Below are 21,282 nucleotides of genomic sequence, written 5' to 3' on the forward strand. Positions count from 1 at the left end.
GTTTTAATTAGGCTATATTCCATGAACAATAGGTCACCTTCCAGAAAGCAGATCCGAGACTCTGGGAGCTTCTTCACCAACCTCCCCATGAAGAACTCACTGTCAAAATTTTCTGATCGAATGGAGGCTCCGTATTTCTGGAATCCCACCTCGTAAGGTGAGAACTCCACCCATTCTACAAAAGGATTGACACACAAGACTTTTATTATAATGTTAAGAGAGTAGGAAAAGAAAACGAGACTTACGCAGATGGATAAAGCAATTCACAAATCAAACAATTTTGCTACCCCCAGCTCCTCTGTGCTGACTGTAGCTTGTATATGATAAGGCATACTACCCTTTTCATTCACATTTGGAGCTGATGTACATGGAGACTAAATTGGTTTCTCATCTCAGGAGAATATTGTCTCTCCAGATAAGAGTTGAGAGACCCATTGATGAAGCCCTGGGTGGAAGCCCAGGATTGAATGAATCTGGATACTCGGACATAGAGGCCAATTAGTGCCAACTGGCAATGGGTTCACTGTTGGGTAACAGCAACTCCTAACAGGCCTGACAAACTCACTACCCTAACACACCGCTTTCATGGTATTTATCCATAAACCATGTCATGTAAGATCTTACCTGAAAGCCAGGATCATGCTGATCATTAATATTATTGTGAAATGTATGTGTGCCTATTATGTAAAAAGTTACATATGCATAATGATTACATGCTCCTAAAGTCTGAATCAAAGTAGGGTTGACAAATGGGTTTTTCCAAGACAAAGGGTAGATATCCACCTACCTATCTTGGTTCATGTGTAAACTAAGCATTGTAAGTCAACACAATGGAAACCCCCATTAACATATAAAGTCAACAGGGAGATGGAAAGTGAACAGGGAGAGAAGACATCAGAGACTGAACCACAGGGAGCTGGGGATAGACAATGAACTTTGGGGATATAAGGAGAAGGCAAAAGGACACCCCTTGATCCTGCACATGAGGAAGTATTCAGGCAATGCAATTACATTTGTGAAAATAGGATCCCAACCTGCCCTGGTTGGAAACACTGTAAAGAACATTGAGGTGACTGCTTTTAGACTGATGGCTAGTCTGTTAAAGTTAAGTTTAGTCTCTAGAAAGCAGGCATTGATTTTGTTTTATATGTCACCTCTCTGTTTCCATTATCCTTACACACTAGCTCTTAAATCTTAACCTTTGATAATAAACTTAAGATAGATTTATAGTGAAAACAATCTCAGTGCTGTGATGTTATACAAGAACTGATGCTGGGTTGAATCAGATAAGTTGGTGTGCACATGGTTCCCTTGAGGACACAATACCTAGTATTTCTGTGAGTGTTCAGTGGATAAGGGCTGGACTCTACAAGGGAACAATTCAAAGAGCGGTCAGGGACGGGGGTGAACCTACTGTTAAGCTGCAAGGCAAAGTAAGCGCTGGCATAGCCCACGGGAGACTGTTATAGCGCTTAGCAAGCTGGTGGTGCAAAAAGGTGGTTCTCAGTCCTGAGCATGCTGAGAACCATCACAGATGCTAAGGCCAAGATTTTCAAAAAATGTGGGCCTAACACTAGACTCCAAAGCTTAGATTCAGGCTTCTAAATAAGATCAGATCATTGCCTGTTTAGATATGTATATGGCTCTCCTCATGGTAGTAACCAAGAGCAGTAGAGAAGTACTCTCCTGATTTTACAGATGGGGAACTAAGACACAAGGTACATTAAAGGATTTGCCCAAGGTTACACAGAAGGTCTGTGGCTCAGCTGGAAACTACACTCCAGTCTCCTGAGTCTACAACCAAGTTCCCTGTCCATGTCCAAGTGCCCTATCCACTAAATCATCTCCTCTCATCTTCAAAAGTAATGCGCACCCAGCAGTTCCCAGGTAAGGACGAATTCCTTTCTCACTCCAGTAAAAGGTAAACTTTCCAGAACTGGTGCTGAGCAGGAGGGATTTTTTCCCTTCTCAAAATCTCTTTAGCCTCTCTGACCCATAAGGGACTGAATTCAGAAACAAGGGTAAAGCTTGGAACACTTACCTCTAAATTTAAAAGTGCTGATCTGTTCTGCTTTGACGTTGAGGATTGCATAGAGAGGCAAGGGGTTCTGACCCTGATCCACAGCCTTGCGCTGGTCTGAGAGTTTACTTTCCTCTGGCTAATGAAGGAGACACAAAATATCACAAAGAGCATAAGGAAAATTGAAACAAAATCTGAAACGCAGTAAGAAGAAGCTGCCAACAGAGTCAACCTAGGCAGCATAAATAGATGTGTTAATACCAAATGCATAAATCTATTGGACATATTGTCAAGCCGGACAGTCTCTGGACACAAATCAGACGTCAAGAATTATAACATTCAAAAACCAGTCGGAGAACACTTCAGTCTCCCTGGTCACTCGATTACAGACCTAAAAGTGGCCATGCTACAACAAAATAACTTCAAAAACAGACTCCAACGAGAGACTGCTGAATTGGAATTAACTTGCAAACTGGACACCATTAAATTAGGCTTGAATAAAGACTGGGAGTGGACTCTACATTACACAAATTAAAACTATTTCCCCATGCTTATTTTTCCCCCTACTGTTCCTCACACCTTCTTGTCAACTGTTGGAAATGGGCCATCCTGATTATCACTACAAAAGGTTTTTCTTTTTCTTTTCTTTTTTTCCTCCTGCTGATAATAGCCAACCTTAACTGATCACTCTCGTTACAGTTGATATGGCAACACCCATTTTTTCATGTTCTCTGTGTATATATATCTCTTCCTACTGTATTTTCCACTGCATACATCCAATGACATGTGTTTTAGCCAATGAAAGCTTATGCTCAAATAAATTTGTTAGTTTCTAAGGTGCCACAAGTGCCCCTCGATATTTTCAGAAGTGGCCTCCAAATCTCTGTCTGGATTTCTGCATGGATATTTTTTGACACCAGGTAACATTTTCAAAAGCATCTGAGTTATTTAGGCACCTAAATCCTATCGACCTTTAATGAGGCAGAGGCAAATTTGCAGAAGTTATTAGTGATTTTGGTGACTCAGCTCTTGAGTGCCCAACTTCAGACACCTTTAAAGGCGGCTGATTTTCAGAGGCTGGTTGCTCAGCACCTTTCGAAAATCAGTAGGGCACTCAAAAACTGAGGCACTCAAAATCACGCAATGCTTTGGAAAATCTTAACTCACGTTTGAACATAGGACCTGGGCACTTTGGTGAACTTTATCCACCTCTATTTCTGAACAGTTATATTTGAGGAGACTATATGTTTGCACGCACACCCATTGTCATTAAAGGCTCAAAGAAATAGAGAAGTCATTTTCCTTAGCTATAGCATAGCAAGTACGTGCTCCAGGAAGCACTGTATGTACCTCATCATGTAAAAACGCTTCCTGAACAAGTGACCACAGCTCTGTAAAAGATGAGATGTGTCCTTCTTTTGCCCTCTTAATCATCTCTTCATGATAATACTTCAGATGCTCCATGGAAATAACATTCATCTTGCACTTCATCACCTGTTTCTTTGCTAGAGTGATTAGCCCTTCCAGAGTTTTCTGTGACCAGTCAGTATTTTTGTACAGGTTGGTCATGGTCCTGAAGCAAAGAGGTGATGTTAACAAAACAAGAATCGGTTTAATAATACAAACACGTTACATTTACCTGGTGTCTTCCACTCAAGGACATCAAGGCACTTTACAAACTTTGATGAATTAAACCTCACAACACTCCTATGAAGCAGGTGAGGATTACTTATGGATGTTCTTGATCTCTACAGTATTCAGACCCAGATCCAGTATTCCTCGAAGAGCCTGGGGGTGTTTGGATCTGAGGGCTTGGATTGGGCCCTGTGTCCAGTATTGCTATTCCTATTTTGCCAGTGGAGAAACCCAGAGAATTGTTAAGCATTTACTCCTAACCCCTTGGACGCAGTGCAGGGTTCATATTGACTGCACCGGGAGCAGGATTCCTGTCCTAAATACATCTGGTTGGAACATTTATGACAAAAATGAAATTTTCACTGCAATATGCTGTTTCAGCAAAGCCAAAATGTTTCATGAAGCCATATCAGTTTTGCTGGTTTTCATCAGGAAGGAGAAGGAAGAAACAGTGAGACAGAGAGAGAGAGAGAGTGCTTTCTTATAGCCTATAGCCTGGTTAGGGCACTGGCCTGCACTGTGGGAGACCCTGGTTCAAAGTCCCTGCCTCTGCCTGATTCAGTGTGATCTGGGATGAAAAACTATTCTAACTTAGCAGAACTGGGACTTGAACCTGGGTCTCCCAAGCCAGCGACCTAAACACTCCACTGCCTAAAAAAAGAGATCAGGTTTCAATCCAAAAACAGACATTTAAATATAATTCACAAAAATCGTCAAAAGGTTTTGCTTTTGTTCCAGCGCAGAATGACACCAAATTTCAAAACCTCAAAAGTTGCCACGCAACAGAACTGTCATCCTGTGGTCAGCTCCAGTCCAAAGTGACCTCCCCAAATTTACCTGAGTGTCAGTGGCAGAGCCAGGATTGGAAGCCAGAGCTGTTATACAATGCTCTCGCCTCTTCCTCCAGCATGGTACACATGGAGTTTTACATGACCACGCACAACACCATTAATTTTCAGAAGCTGCCCTAGAAGTGTTCCTCAGTCAGGATATGGGGACCCTTGGATGTAACTAATTGAGTACTAAACAAACGCTCGGGGCATGTGAAAAAGTGATTCTTTAACATATTTAAATAGTGGGTTACAGATTAAATAAACGTAGCATTTCTAACATTGAAAAAAATCTAAAATAATCTGAAACTGATCTTGCAGTGCAAGTATTTCTATGCAAGATAGTGAAACCTAAGTTTCTTCAAACACATGCTGGTTGCCCTGCAAGAATTAAGAGTGAGCCTAAACAACACCTCTGTTTATATACATTACTTAGGCTATGTCTACACTACAACGGTAAGTCAACCTCAATTACACAACTCCAGATACATGAATAATGTAGCTGGAGTCACTTTAGCTTAGGTCGACTTACTGCAGTGTCTACACAGCACTGGGTCGATGGGAGACACTCTTCTGTCGACTTACATTACTCTTCTCATTCCAGGTGGAGTCTACCGGAGAGCGATCTGCAGTCGATTTAGTGGGTCTTCATTAGACCCGCTAAATTGACTCCCTGGTGCACTGATTGTTGGAGCATCAATCTGGCAGTAGTGTAGACATAGCATTAGGCTGGGAATACACAAAAGTGGTGGGGAAGAACAGAGGGTATCTCTGTGTGAGGGCAAGTAGAACCTCTGCGTTTATAGGTTCTAAGGCCTTCTACAATGATGTGTGTTCTTTTAGAAGAGAGGGGTTGAAAAAGAGACAAAACTTGGAGAGATTTAGCAGTCCTAAATTGAAATTGTTTTAAAATGCCAACTCAGAGTTTTAGCAATGGACTAGGAGCATTCAAGAACACTAAGGATCTAAACAAGTTACAAGCATTTGTCACTGCATTGAAATATCAGATTTCAGAGTAGCAGCCGTGTTAGTCTGTATTCGCCTTAGGTGCCACGAGTACTCCTTTTCTTTTTGAAATATCAGAGTCCCAGCCATTCTGGAGCTGTAATTTAAAAAAAAAATAAAGCCCCTCTCTTGTCCTCACCACGTTGAGCCAGAAGTACCAGTGAGATATGTAGCACAGTCCAAGAGATTCAGCTTCTGGAGACCTAAGAGGTGGCCATACATTGCTGACATTGCCCTGATACTTCCTCCTGTTGCCATGACAGCTATCACTGGGATCTGTTGAAAACAAACATTAACCTTAACATTTAGCTACCTGCCTACTCAGAAAAGACAACTGAAGATCTGGGGTTGGAATCAGCAGATATTCTCGGAAAATGCTTAAATAGAGCCAATGTTTAGTCAGTCCTCAGGAGAGTCATCTTATTCATTGACGTTAGTGAGGAGTGAACCTGAAAAGGTATGTGGGTTCCATTAGCTGCAACTGAACCCTAAAAAAGTTTAAAATTTTGAATGAACATGCAAAGTCTCCTTCTTCTCCTCACGCATTATCAGTGGCAATGTGATGATTTATACCGGATAAGAATTGTCCCTGAGCATCAAGAAAATGTTTTAAAGATCTAATAATGAAAGAATTCAAAGAAGTCATGATCTGCTTAGTGAGCTAAGAGCAAGGGGATGGTGGGGGGGGGACAGGCGGGGAACAGTACATCCATCAACTGAAATTATTCTTTATTAATTATTTACTTAACCCTAACAAAAACACATCTAGAAAGGGACGTGTTAAATTCAAAATTCATCCTGGTTCTTAGCAGCAAAGCAGATACTGTGGAATAACAAGAACTTTTTGTGAAAAATCAAAACCAGAAATATTTCAATTCAGAAGTGTAGGCAGGATGTCTTATGGGAGTTGAATTTCTGGGGCCTCATGCCCCCATTCTCCTCTATGGGCCAGGGTCCCTGGCTGGACTACAATTCCCATTTTCAGCCAACTGTAATATTAAAGCATGGCATACACAGCAGCATTTTTAAACGCTACTCTGTATATAATTCCAGGATCCTTCATCATTTTTAAATATGGTACTTTGGGGTTCTGTTCCAGCTCCATTAAAATCAATGCATTTGCCTGCAACATAGAAGGTCTGAAGATGAAATTCACTGGGAACTGCACAGATGCAGACTCACCATATCTGAAATATATTTTCCTCTCCCATAACCTCACCCTAGTCACAGGACTGACTGACTCACAAACCTCATGCTCATGCAGATCTCTCCTCAGCTGAAGAACCTTTTTCAAGGCACTAGCAACCACCTTCTTCCTTTTCTGCAAGAAATCTTGCTCCTCTTCACACAGATTGTACCCTAAACGCACATCTAGATTTTCTGGGCTGAAAACATACATAATGATATGTAATCACGCAGGCCCAGATCAGCTTATTAAAATGTAAACAATATATTTTCAGCAATTAAGTTCTATAAAGAATCATGATTCACCATTCAGATTTACAGACACACAAACCAGTCCCACAGCCTCAGAGCAAACAACTGACATTAGCCTCTTCACGGTTTTGCATTGTCTTGGTAACCTTTATGTTTTTCACTAGAAAGTTCACTGAGATTAATGGAATTTCAGCACATATCTGGCAGGACCAGCCTGAAAACAGGCTTATTTTCTAAGCATATCTGGTATTTCAGTCATTGAAAGATAGCTAAACTGGAGAGAAATCTCTTCATGCCTCTAATTAGCCTTGTCACTGGCACCCCAGCTATGAATCTTTTCTGAGATATCATGACCAGAACCAAACACAGGATTCCATGTGAGGCTGCATGATTGATCGACGCTATTGTAATATACTATGCTCTGTATTTTCTGTTCTTCATGCATCCTAACATTTTACTTTCCTTAGTTAGTGCTCCTTTCTATTGGCTTCACTTGGGCTGGATTTCCTTTTTTGGAAGATAGCTAGTTGCCTTGAATAACCTCTTGAACCTTGCTTTTTAAATCCTATCCGTTTTTTCCTATTGCTTTCCTGCTTCTCGGTCTCTGCTGGGGTATGTTTAAGAAGGCTCCATGCTGAGAGTAAGGATTTTAATTCTCTCATTTTTCATTTTAGGGCCTTTGCAACTAGGTTCCTCATAGTTTTCAGATTCCCCTTTTTCACTTAATGTCATGGTGTTCATTTATGTTATGGTTTCCCCCAAGGAAGTTTACTATATTGTGGTCCCTCTTCCAGTGGCTCTATATAGTGACTTATTGAACTGACTTGTGTGTGTTACTTATGATTAAGTCAAGAATAGCCTCTCCTCTCAAGTGCTTTAGAATTAGCTGTCCCAAGAAGCAATAATGGAGAAAGAGGATTTCTTACCAATCATTTACTTGGACCTGCAGCTCCAACTGTGTACCCTAAAAGCAAAGAATTACAATATTAAAAAGACAGGTAAGATTTCAATAAATGAACAATGGTGGTTTAGTGAGAGGGATGGTCTTTTCACTCCCCAATCTCCAGGTCTTCTGAGATGAATGGCTTCCCACGATCCTCCTCTGTTATCCTTGAGAAGGAGCAGGAGATCAGCCTACTGCCCCCAACAGATGTTCGAGACAGCCTAAAGTTTCAGCAGCAGTGGAATTGACAGTGTTGTTTCTGGTTCCACTGCAGAATGAGTGGGATAGACCACCCACCTCCCTGTGGATCCCCAAATGGAGTGGTGGAGCAGCACGCCAGCCTGAGCAGCAGTACCAGGCTTCCCCTCACACCAAGACAAATGTTGGAGGAAGGGGGCCAGCCAGCCCACTGAAGACCAGCAGGGGGAGAAAGGACATAAGTCACTAGGTCCCACCAAAAGGCTGCTAAAGGTAAGAAAGGAGAAGTCAGGGCCTGCGGAAGAGGGGAACACAGACTTCTAGGGATGGGGGGATCCAGAGGGTGTCAGAAAGATTTTCATTTTCCCTTCTCCCTGGGAGAAAAGCTCCTGAAGGATTAATTTCTTCACTCCCTAGCCTCACTCCAAGCCTGCCATGAGGTTTGGAAGAGGGAGCACAGTCCCCGCTGGCAGAGTAAGAGGAGATGATTGGATTGGCGCTCCTCTAGCTCTGCCTGGTCTATTAGAACTGGAGGAGCAGTCAGCTAGCCAGCTCCAGGGATGATGGGTGACACAAATGTCAATCAGCCAAACATTTTTAGATTAAGATTAAAAAATATCCAGCTGGCCAGAGAGCAATGCTACTCCTGCTTTCAGGAAACTTAGTTTTGGGCACACCCACCCCTATTCATCATCTTCAGAAAGGGATGTCCCAACAGGGCTCAGACCAATAAAACGTTGCTATTCTAAAGACAGTGAACTTTCCGAGACAGCATAGCACCTACGAAGCCTCAATAACCTGATAGTTTTATCCCAGCTTCCTGTCCACCCCACTAGTTTATTGATAGATTAAACAGATTACCAAATGCTATAATGCTTAACAGTTATTTTCCTTTATTCATTCAACTGACCTTTATCTTTGTTCCCTTCAGCAAAAGTCAATGTAAATGACACACATTCACCTTTTCTACAGGAAGGCCTACTTTCACTTTCTGTCCCACACCAAGTAATGTCAGGGGTATTGTTAAGGAGTCATCTGAATTGTCTTCATTCTCTTCCGTATCTGAAACACACTGTGGGAGAGGGAACTTAACTGTTTTATCTGGAGGCAGGAAACATTTCAGATCTGTTGAACAAATGAGCAGCTCTGATCCTCTGTAACTGGGTGGGAGAGTTGTAACAAGTGATAACAAACAGAGGCTATTACCTGCAGCCTGGCTTTTAGTACTGGCTCCCAACTCTTTATGCAGTGAAAGAGGAAAGTATCTGAGTCCATAGTGGTTTTCTGTGTTCCTTCATATGATGCATCCACCGTAAGCACAACGTTTTTATTCTCTAGAGAAAATAGATTTATACAGGGAACACGACTGACTGGGGTACAACAACCAACATAGTCGGCACACTTCTTTCTGTGCAGTTTACATCTTTCACACAACCCTTCAGCAGGCTACCACATTGACAGATCTCAAGCCACAGCCAACCAAAAATGGCCAGTAGCCAGTATGCTCATTCAACAAAAGGAAATTTGAGACATATTGGCCTTCCCACTGTTGACTTGGGGGGATCCTCTCCCACTTTTTTTTCACCCACAAAAGCATGTACCACCTTGGTAACTCTATCCCTTTTCCTTAAAGTTAACAGTTAAAATTGAAAGAGGATTGAGACTGAGAAAGGCAGCTCAGAGACTTTCATTGCACCATATTTTATTGTCATTCAAAGGGCTATTTAGAAACAGTCCTCACTGCGACTTAATATGCCTGCAGCTGGAAATAACAGGTTACTAAAAGGGTAGATTTTGTTGCCTGATACCCTAGCCAGGAAATGGACTCACCTTTCAAATACTTTTTATTCTCCTCCTTGTCCACCTGAACTTCTAAGCAGCAAACTTCACGCGACTGTGAGTGACAATCAGTGAAAGAATGGATGATAAAGAAATATACTAAGAATGTTTCTAATGGGGGTGAAGACTGGAGACATGGACAGCTGATGGGTTCTTGTGCAGTTTGTATCATAATCAGAGCGTGTATGTCAGCTTCCCACTGTTCCTGATTGAGGTTACTTCAACTATCTTCCCTATAACTTATTCCAATTGATCTCTAATGCATTGTTAATGCTACTGTAGCTCCTGGGGATATTTCAGGGACAACTTATACTAAATCATTAAGGCACATTCAGACAGCATGGCTGGAAAATCTATGGCCAGAAGATCAAAGTCTTACTCCTTATTCAGGAAATGAAGGGGAAAGGGATAAAACATGACTTCAAAAGACAACCCGGGATTGGCAGTTGTAAGGAGAGGTTCCTGCGGAGTGCGTGCTGCCAGCAGCTCTTTCACTACTTGGTAGGGTGCAGTTTGTGCTCCCTAGGCACTGGGCCAGCCAAGGGCATCTCTCTCAGCAATTCAAAGTAGCTAAAGTGGGACGCAGCACCATTCAGGTTTAGCCCATCCACCCCTCGTAGATGGCCACAGAGAGGCAAACGGGCCAACCCTGACTGGCACTGCAAGCCAGTGCACTATGTCACAATGCCACTCAAATGGAGGGGTTGGGACAAAGTGGCCTTCAAGCAAGACAGGGGGCTTTGAGGGTCAAAGTGAGATCCCTGCGAAATCCAGGACTATTGGGGAGGTATGGCCCAGGAGGATTAGCAATGTTTCATATACCACCTGCTGGGTAATAACATGAGAGGACTCCAAGCTTGTAAAACTAAATTGGCTGTTTATTAAGAAAGACTGCAGCTAGCATTCCAACCACGTGCATTCACACAGTCTTCCAGGTGCCTCCTCCAAACTCTTCCCTCCTGCAACCTGTGCTCCTCCCTCCAAGTTCCATGCAGGCTGCTACAGGAAACAGCCTTGCCTTCACTCCACCCCAATTAAGGCTAATGCCAACGCACAGTACCTACATGCCTCAGCCACATTGTGGCTGGCCTTTGAAGAGGTAGACCTAGGGCAAGAACAAATATTTGCACCCTCCCTGCCCTTGTGATGCTACACATGGCCAAAAACTATCTGACCCAAAGTAAACGGAATCAAGCCTCTCACAGTGAATGCTTTCTAGCAGATCTAGAAAGAAACACTGTCTAGAAAACCCTGCTGTATAAAGTACAGAAATGATTTTCTAGCACAGGGAAAAGAAACAAATGAAGGGAAGACACTTAGGGAAGGAACAAAGGAAAAGTTAAAATTAAACTTACTACTAGGACACCATTTGTAATGAGCTTCTCAGGAGGACCAGGACTGAAAAAACAGAACCAAAAAAATCAAACCAATTTTACTGAGTTGAAGGAATTCTTTTAAATGAGCACTTGTAAGTGTACAGTTAAGAGCAAATGGCTTCCCTGCTTAAAAATTAATGCAAAACACTAATGTATTTTGAGAGCCCTAACAAATGGAACAGAAATATGGGCACTCACTAAGCAAATTAAACAAAACTTTAAAAAGTTAGACAATGGAGATACACAGCTGCTATCACATTGAGAAACCAAAAAAACCACAAAAAACATAAAACTAAAACTAACAACTGAAAGTTAAAACTTCATCTTGGGATAAAGACGGTCCATAACAGAGCAGACCACCTAGACTGGTGCCCTGGTCAATGTTCCCTCTATTTATTTATTTATTTGTTTATTTAGTGTACGTATACTACAGGGGCTACAGACTACACTGAGCACATTTTTGTCCTTGGGTAAGCTTACATTTTTGTTTAAGTGAGGACTGTGTGATGAGTGTGAGGAGGAGTGTGCAGGGGGTATGTATGAGTGTGTGAGAGAGACAGATAGACAGATGGGGGTCATTGTGTGTGCACCAGGGTGTGTAGGGATGTGTAAGGTGATTGTGTGTGCATGGGACAGGGGATGCAGGGGTGGGTGTGCACATACGTGGCAGGAGGGTTTGGGGGTTGTGCAGTGGGCACTGCCCCAGGATGGCTACTTCCCAATATCACAAACTAGTCCCCGCAGCCATTCACTCTGCAACAGCAGTAGCCCAGCAGGGCCTGTGCGGGATATGGGATGTGTCAGACTGCACCTGTCCCAGGCTGGGGTTTTGAGGCCCCCCCCAGCTGGGCACTCCCAGGAAGGGGCCCAGCCATAACTCCCTCCCCTGTTGCCTCTCAGCAGCAGCAACCACTGCAGCACTGGAAACCAACTGCCAGGCAAAGATAACAAGGGACAATGCGTTGGCCCCCATCAGGCCACAGCTCCGGAGCTGCCACTGCCCTGAGCTGGCACCACAAAGCTCAGCCAGGCCCCTCGCTGAGCTCCTACACAAGGGGCATCCAAGCACCACCACCTCCTTCCAGACAGGGGAGCATGGAGACCAGGAGCACTTCCACCACTCTGCAGTGGGGAGGTGGGACTGCACACGCCCTGTCCTGGGGGTGAGCGGAGCAGGTTCTTAAAGGGCCATACCACATCCCTGCTGGGGCCACACAGAGGAGACATGAGTGGCATGGTTTCTGACCTGTGCAACATATACAAGATTACAACAGGGCTGCATGTGCATGCAGCTTACAGGGAACATTGATCCTGGTCCATCTAGATTCATATCGTGCCTGTAGCATGCTATGGTGGGAGAGGTATTCATCTGAGCAGCTTTGGCATTTGGACTGGTTGCCTCAGCTCTTCTGCCATATCTCTGCAGCCTAACTATACACCATACAGGTTCGCTCCAACCTCATGGGAGCAGGTGGAGCCCACCCCAGGGTTCTCATGTTCTCCTGCAGCACCCAGGTCTAGGGTCAGATGGGCTATAGTGAAGCATCCCCACCTGAAACCAAGTGCTATGGAAGCCACAAATGTCTTTGCCTCAGATCAACCTGATCTGTGATTAACTGTAGCAGAAGCCAGCATATGATCCATAAGAGGAAAGCAAAAACCACTATAAATACAAATTATGCAATGCTTTAAAGTTGGAGGAAATATCCTGTCTGACTCCTCCAGATTATTATTTATATCACGGTCATCTAGGAATCCTGAACAAGGATCAGGATCCCATTGTGCTAGGCACTATACAGACAAGCAATAATAAAAGACACTCTTTGCCCCAGACAGCTTAGAGTCTAAGGCCTCGATCCTGCAAACACTTATGCATGTGTTCAGTGGTGAGCTGGAGCCAGTTGTTAAATTTAGAAGCCCTTTTAGAACCAGTTGTGCCGCGAGGGACAACCGGTTCTAAAAGGGCTTCTAAATTTAACAACTGGCCAAAAGTGGCACCTTAGGTGCCAACTCCATGGGTGCTCCAGGGCTGGCAGCACACCCACCGGCAGCTCCCCGCCCCGCCCCGCGCCCGGCCCCAGCTCACCTCCACTCCACCTCCGCCTCCTCCCCTGAACGCGCCGCCCCGCTCTGCTTCTCCACCCCCCACCCCCCATTCCCCCTGGCTTCCCGCGAATCAGCTGTTCGCGCAGGAAGCCGGGGCGGGCTGAGAAGCAGGCGGCGGCTTCACGCTCAGGCCCAGGGAGGTGGAGGCGAGCTGGGGCAGGGGGGCGCAAGGAGGGCCGCCCGCACCGCAGCAGGTAACTCAGGGGGTGCACAGGGGAACCGCTCCCCGCCCCAGCTCACCTCCTCCACCCTGGGCCTGAGTGCGAAGCCTCGGCCTCTTCTCAGCCCTCCCCGGCTTCCCGCGTGAACAGCTGATTCGTGGGAAGCCGGGGCCGGGGGGAAGGAGAAGCAGAGCAGGGTGGCACGTTCAGGGGTGGAGGCAGAGCAGAGGTGAGGTGAGCTGGGGCCGGGCGCGGGGTGGGGAGCTGCCAGTGGGTGCTCTGCACCCACCAAATTTTCCCTGTGGGTGCTCCAGCCCCAGAGCACCCACGGAGTCGGCGCCTAAGGTGCCACTTTTGATATGATCAGTGGGGGGAGCAGCCACTCCCCCCCGCAGCTATGCTACCTCGCCCCTAGGAGCCAGAGGGACCTGCCGGATGCTTCCTGGGAGCTGTCCCAGGTAAGCACCGCCAGGACTCCTCACCTCGCCCCCCGGCAGGTCCCTCTGGCTCTTAGGGGTGGGATGGGCATCCACAACAGTGGCCCACGAGACCCTCCTGCCCAGTTCTGGGGGCAGTCAGGGGACAGGGGAGGGGGGTGGATGGGGCAGGGGTCCCGGGGGGGGGGGCATCAAGGAATGCGGGGGGTTGGATGGGGCAGGAGTCCAGGGGGGCGAGGATGGACAACGACCCCCTCATGGGGTGAGGAGGGAACCGGTTGTTAAGATTTTGGCAGCTCACCACTGCATGTGTTTATTTATTACTGTGAATAAATCAATGAGACTACACTCAGTAGTAAAGTGAGTGAGACCACTGAAATCAATGGGACTACTCATGGCCTTTGTAATAAAGTGAGTTTGCTGTGTTGGTCCCAGGATTTGAGAGAGACAATGTGGGTGAGGTAATATCTTTTATTGGACCAACTTCTGTTAGTGACACACGCAAGCTTTTGAGCTACACAGAATTCTTCTTTAGGTCTGGGGAAGGAAATCTCAGACACACTGATTTCACAGTAAAGTAAGCATAGGCATAAGTGTTTTCATAGAATTTTAGGCCAGAAGGGATCATTATAATGATCTAGTCAGACTTCCTACATAACAAAGGTCATAGAATTTCACCTAATGATTCCTGTAGGAAGCCTGTAACTTCTGTTTGAGTTGTAGCATATCTTTGGGGAAAACACACAATCTGAATTTAAAGACTGTGTGATGGAGAAATTGTTCCAATGGTCAGTTACTCTCACTGTCAAAAAATTGTATCTTATTTCTAGTCTGAATTTGTCTCACTTCAGCTTTCTCATTATGACTTTTTCTGCTAGATTATAGAGCCATCTATTATCAGAGATCTCTTCCCTATGTAGGTACTTGCAGAACATGCTTATGTCACCCCTTAACCTTCTCATAGATAAAACTAAATAGCTTTAAAAGTCTGTTATCATAAGGCATGTTTTCCATTCTTTTCCATTCCATTCTTTTCTAATCATTCTTGTAGCTGTTTCCTAAACCATTTCCAATTTTTCAACATTCTCTTTGCAATGTGGTCACCAGAACTGGATGCAATTATTCCACCAGTGGTCTCACTGATGCATAACACCTCCTCCCTACTTGAGATTCTCCTTATTTAATACATCCAAATACCTCATATGCCCTCTTAGCTACAACATCGCACTTGGTGCTCATGGTAGTTATCTACCATTACTCCTAAGTCTTTTTCACTGTCACTGCAATCCAGGATATTGTCTGTCATCTTGTAAGTGTGACCTACCTTCTTTACTCTAGACCTTGCATCTGGCTGTATTGAAATGCATCTTGTTCAAAAGAGTCCACCTTACCATGCAATGCAAATTGGTTTCTATAAACTGACTTGTCCCAATGTTATTTACCATTCCACCTATTTTTGTGTCCCCTGAACAATTTATCAGCAATAATTTTATGTTTTCACCTAGATCATTGATAAAAATATGGAATAGCCACTGGACTGAGAACAGACCCCTGTCCACTAGAAATACCTGCAATAGGTGTACAAAACTGATAAATGGAGTCAACGTGTTTTGGGATAATGAGATAAAAATAAAACAAAGTTAAGCAGTAAAACTATAATCTCAGCTCTCCTCTTCTTTTTTTTTTTAATGGAGGAGGAGGAGGAGGAGGAGGAGGAAGATACATTTCCAGTATTACATTCATGTTGATCCTTGTTGTGAATTTATTACCACCACCTTACCAGTCTACACATACCACTCAAGGGCCTACAACTTTGGACTTTTACTCACATTGTCTCCATCTTGAATTCCACTTCCAGAGAATCCTGTTTCTGAAAAGAAAAAGGGACAATACGCATCAATCAATGGTATCATCCCAGTTCAGACCAGAACTATCCTAGCTTCACTTTCTGGACAAATCTCTTCTACCAGACCCTTGATGGACTATCAGGGATGTTATCAGATTATGCTTCCTTTTACTGCTGGCCAATGAAAATGAGAATCAAATGAAAGGAAACCCACAGAACCTGGCAAAAGGAACTCCCCCTGAAATAATTGTTTCATTTAGGAAATGTATGAGTTTTCCTCAGGTTTTTCACCACCAGTTTTCACATTCTTAGGGAAGCATCTGAGCATGAGGAGAGTAAAATTAAGTCAAAGGGTAGAAAGCTATTGATTTGGACCACATAAGATAAATAGCACTTTGGACAGACCTAAATGATAACAAGTTGTCAACATTTGTTAGCCTCTCACAAAGATAGTGGCATAACAGAGAATGAATGTTTTTTTTCTGACTCTAGGAAAAGAGATTTTTGGTGCCACTGCTAATAAACATTTAATGAAACAGGACAGGGGTATCAGCTCATGCAAAGCCAAAGCCAGGTCACTATGAGAAGCAGATGAGACAGCAACATTTTACCCAGCTCTCCTGAAATTTCAGTCCTTACCTCTGATTTCAAAGAGAATATCTTATAGATGACCTCTCCAGGCCTGACTTTAGCAACGTCAAACAGAACAGTGAATTGTTCGTCATCTTTGGTGAGTGAATCCTCATCATAGACTGTCAATTCTAGGATATTCTGGAAGCAGAAGGCAAGATGTGTAAGAATTCTATACCCTAGTTAAAGAGACAAAAAATTAGGTAATCTTTGTTACATTATCTTTCAGTTGAGAGAAGAGAAGAACAAAGGAGGCAGTGCATTCCTTCGTGAGCCTAGCAATGTGGAACTCAGTTATTAACTAAATTCCAAGAAACTGGCGCATAATGATTCAGTCAGTGTCTTTTCAGTCATCTATTGTATCCTGTGATGGGAAAAATGGTACCTCTCTTGAGAGCCTTTGCTGTCACCCAGTTCAAGGAACAATGATTTCAGCTTCTCCATAACCAAGATTGTCTCAAATAAATCAACTAATCTGTGCTGTTTTACTCTGCACAATCAGCTATTTGGAATTCGGTCTCAAGAGCATTCCCCTAATTTGTCTACTATGTTTGATCAGCAAGATTTAAAGTAAAGCCTCTGGACTCTTCATAAGGATGAATTCTCATTGTCTTAAGTACCTTGACCTCATTCTGGATCCTGAAGTAAAAAGTCTCATTCCAGACAGGGTTATCAGTTTTCTCGATGGTTTTGGTCTTGACCTTTTTATTTGAAGCTGTTGGCAGCCACAGACTCACATAGCAATCAGATGCAGTGACTGCAAAAGAAAAGAAATAGAAATGACATGCCAGTATTTTATATCAAATGCTTAAAACTTGTTTCAGTCTTAGAAGCGGACATGAATGACATTACCCTGCAGGCTTTGGGGAGAAAAGAGAAATGGTCTATTCCAGAGAGAGAGAGAGATAGATGGATGGATGGATGATACCACAGAGCTGTGCTCCATCCAGTATCTGTCTCTGACACTGTCTAGTACCTGATGCTTCAGAGGAAGGTACAAGAAACTCTACAATGCACAGTTACTGAATAACCTGCGCACACAAAAAGTATCTTTCTAGCCCCATTCGAGGTCATCTTATGTCCTGGAGCACAAGGGCCACTTATTTCCCTTCAGAAGCTCTAGGCTATTTTTAATCTTTATTATTATACATCCAGATATTCTTATTAACCACACATTTATTTGAATCATTGTGGAAACTCACTCAACTGCCTTTTTGCTCAGGGGCTTGGCTGTAACATTCTACCTGAAAAACTCCAAGACACAAAGGGCCACTCAAAGATACATAGTGTCTGGTCTGTCTTGCAGCCAGGGTTGGGCCAAGATTCTGCATGGCTTTGTGAAGTGAAATGTGTGGGGTCTCAGACATATTTCCATAACTAGCATAGCACATCTTGGAGTGGGATGGTTTAACTGGACAGATCAAGTTACTGTACATTAGGGGAAAGTGCAGGAGAGGAGAGTTAAGCAACTGGAGGAGCGGGGTCAGAGTGCCTGTCTTTACTGGGGTTATTCAAAAGGATTTCTCATCAACTATGGAGGATCTCTGCAAATGGGAGGTGAGAGGGTCCCAAAGTACATCTGTGACGGGTTGGACCCCGCTTTCAGGGTGACACCTGATGTGCTGGGGTCCCACCGAGCCTGCCCGTTCCACCAGCCTGGGCTCCCTCACCCTGTCCTGCTGTGCGCACGCACACACACACACACACATGCAGAGGTAGGGATGCACTCAGCTGTAGAATCACACAGCCTGCAATCTGCTCTGTGTGGGAAGACTCAGCTCAGGGAATTGCCCAGCACTCTGGTGCACATGCTCTCTGGAGTGTAAACCCAAATTTATATTGTCTTGTGCTGTATAGAGATCTATGTACTGTAAGCTCATGAAATTCACCCCCTGCCTCAATGTGGAGGAAGATATGCACAGCTTTTTGTTCCCCCAGCCCCCAGTCATGAATTGCACAAACTGGGTTTTGGCATAAACAAAAAAATAAGTTTATTAACTACAAAAGGTAAATTTTAAGTGAGTATATGGGACAGCAAACAGATCAAAGCAGATTACTGAGCAAATAAAACAAAACACACAAACTAAGCTTCACACACTAAGGAAGTGGTCACTAACCAGTCAATCGCAATCTCCGGTGGTGTAGCGTGGATGCCGCTAAGGCAGACTCCCTACCCTGGCCTCACACCGCTCCCAGAAGTGGCCACCACAGCCCCGGGGGCAGGGGTCTCCCTCTGTGTGCTGCTCCTGCCTGCAAGCACTGCCCCCACAACTCCCATTGGACGGGAGAGCTACAAGGACGTTACTTGCAGAGAGGGGCCGCGCGCGGAGCCACGTGCTCCCCGCCTTCCCCACAGGGGCCGCAGGGGTGCATTGGCCCCTTCCAGGAGTGGCGTGGGGCTGAAGTAGGCAGGGAGCCTGCCTTAGTGTCGCTGCACCCACTGCCAACAGGGAGCCACTGGAGGTAAGTGCTGCCCGGTGGGAGGCCGTACCCCAACCCCCAGCCCTGACCCCCCTCCCAGAGCCAGCACCCTGTACCCCCCTCCTGCACCCCAACACTCTGCCCCAGCCTAGAGCCCCCTCCTGCACCCCAACCCCCTACCCCAGGCTCAGCCCAGAGCCCCCTCCCACACTGTGAACCTCTCAGCTCCAGCCCAGAGCCCGCACCCCCTCCCCAACCCCAACTCCCTACCCCAGCCCGGAAAGTGAGTGAGGGTGGGAGAGAGCGAGCGATGGTGGGGGGATGGAGTGAGCAGGACAGGGCTTTGGGGAAGGAGCAGGGCCTTGGGGAAGGGGCAGGGTAGATCCTGGGTTACCCTTAGATTCAAAAAGTGATCTTGGGCGTAAAAAGGTTGGAGACCATTGCACTAAGGAATACTGGCTACAAATCATAATTTCTCACCCTAAATGTTGTTTCAAGCAGGTTTCAGAGTTTCTTGAAGGTAAACTGCACTGCTTGCAGTGTAAATCTGTAGGGATTCCTTTTGCAGGCCGACCATTCTCACCTGGGCTCAGCCCCTGCCCTCCCCCTCACCTAAGTTCCTTTGTTTCTTCAGGTGTTTTCAGCAGTCTTCCTTCTTGGGTGGAGAGGCAGTGGAGAAGAGCCCTGATTAACTCACTCCCCAGCCTTAAATAGGATTTGCATATGGCGGGAATCCTTTGTTTCCTAGTTTGACCCCCCACCCCCTTCCCGTGGAAAAGTACCAGCATTTCAAGATGGAATCCTGTACGAGGTGACATAATCACATGACCCTGCAATGTCAAAGCCGCATCCCAGGAAACTTCCCAGGAAGGAGGAAGATTAGTATCTTTAAAGTCCTACTGTCCTTCCTAATGGCCCATCCAGGCTGTTTGCATACTGTCTGGTGGGCGTTTCCCACGTGAAAATACAGTTGTAACTATTACATACTCAATATTCCCAGCTTCAGATACAGAACGGATACATGCATACAAATTGGATAATCACATTCAGGAAATCATCACCTTTCCAATGATACCTCACATGACCCATCTTGCATAAAACATACCTTAGTGATGCCATATTCATATCATAACCATATTTCTATGAAGAATATGGGGCATAATGTTACACCAGCTTTCAAAAGGGGCCAGAGTAGGCCATTGAGAGGGGGGATATGTAGGGAGGGAATGCTAATTAAGAGGGGTATTCACAAGAGAGACCCATTTTGTCTGCATACTCAGCACATATTTAGGACTGGTCCTGCAGGTTGCTTTTCTTATCAAGGGAGAATCAATATAATTTTGTGTGGCTGAGAATCTGGGGACTGCAGAAAACAGAGGGGTTTAGGCTGCTCAGAATTCTCTACGTTGCCCTGAGACACTCTAGGGATTCTGAGTGTCTGTGGTACCTTATATCTTTTTAAAACACGTGGAACATTTGCATTTCATACAGACTGGCTGATGAAACTCCAGTCTATGAGTTGATTTATCCACGTGTGAAAACCATAAACAAACTGTTCCAAGCAGATTAACAGACTGCAATGACTGACTGCAAGGACAATCAAAAGGAAACACAGTTGGGAGTCTTCTGTCCCACTATCTCCCTGAAAGACTAGGTCCGCACATCTGCAGGTATTTCAGGCATTTGATGCCCCCCGGCCCCGACAATAATCCAGGTGCTACCTCTTTAATTATACTGATTTGCTTCTCAAATATATTGCTCACAGTCAGTGAGCTCTGGGAAGTAGTGAAGGAAGAACACAACTCACAGAGGTCTTTCGAGGAGATGTTCCTGGCTCGTATGACTCTCACAGAGAGCAGGCAGTTGGGAGAGGTTTTGATCTGCAGAGAAACCAAACATGAGTTTCATCAGCATAAAATAACAACAACATTAAATATATTCCAAATAGGACAGAAAAGGGTTTTTCTACTTACTGTTTGCTCTTATTCTTCTACTCGTAACTGTTGTTCATAGTGGAAGGATACATTGCATGACTACCACAATTACCGTTACCCCCTGAAAACTGGTTTTTAAAATGGTTTTCGTCTCCGCCCCCAGGTAAATTTAGAATGAAGGAACCTTGCTCTAATTTAATAGCAACAAGTTATGCCAGGGAATGTATTACAGGTTATTGGGTACATGTCTTCGCTGGATGAAGGTATGAGCTGGGAGGAGCCATGGTCTCAGCCTCTGACAACATTTATAGTCAATTCAATGCTGCCACATCTTCAGACTTCCTGAGTGCATTGATGGCTGTCGAGCCTGGTTACGCTGCAGATCTGCTGGCAGCAGTGCACCACCGACCCAAGTTGAGCCAAAACTGAGCCTTACATCACACCAACCCTGGCAGCATGTAGCT

General features: G+C 44.7%; 1 protein-coding gene across 1 annotated transcript in view; it reads right to left on the minus strand.

Annotated features, from left to right (window-relative positions):
- The window catches only part of LOC102938233 (cytosolic phospholipase A2 beta), a 33,200-nt gene extending 12,199 nt beyond the window's left edge, over window positions 1-21,001 (minus strand). The window contains exons 1-14 of the mRNA XM_027818140.3: window positions 20,692-21,001; window positions 17,084-17,220; window positions 16,473-16,604; window positions 15,817-15,857; window positions 11,263-11,305; window positions 9,899-9,962; window positions 9,275-9,402; window positions 9,030-9,140; window positions 7,854-7,891; window positions 6,740-6,875; window positions 5,630-5,766; window positions 3,371-3,593; window positions 2,042-2,159; window positions 38-175 (exon numbers count right to left, since the gene is read on the minus strand). Of these exons, the coding sequence (XP_027673941.3) occupies window positions 38-175; window positions 2,042-2,159; window positions 3,371-3,593; window positions 5,630-5,766; window positions 6,740-6,875; window positions 7,854-7,891; window positions 9,030-9,140; window positions 9,275-9,402; window positions 9,899-9,962; window positions 11,263-11,305; window positions 15,817-15,827 (1,147 nt within the window). The 5' untranslated portion in view covers window positions 15,828-15,857; window positions 16,473-16,604; window positions 17,084-17,220; window positions 20,692-21,001. The remainder of the gene's footprint in view (window positions 1-37; window positions 176-2,041; window positions 2,160-3,370; window positions 3,594-5,629; window positions 5,767-6,739; window positions 6,876-7,853; window positions 7,892-9,029; window positions 9,141-9,274; window positions 9,403-9,898; window positions 9,963-11,262; window positions 11,306-15,816; window positions 15,858-16,472; window positions 16,605-17,083; window positions 17,221-20,691) is intronic.
- Between the last annotated feature and the right edge of the window lie 281 nt (window positions 21,002-21,282).

The sequence above is a fragment of the Chelonia mydas genome, chromosome 6, assembly GCF_015237465.2.
Source record: "Chelonia mydas isolate rCheMyd1 chromosome 6, rCheMyd1.pri.v2, whole genome shotgun sequence".
Taxonomy (NCBI): domain Eukaryota; kingdom Metazoa; phylum Chordata; order Testudines; family Cheloniidae; genus Chelonia; species Chelonia mydas.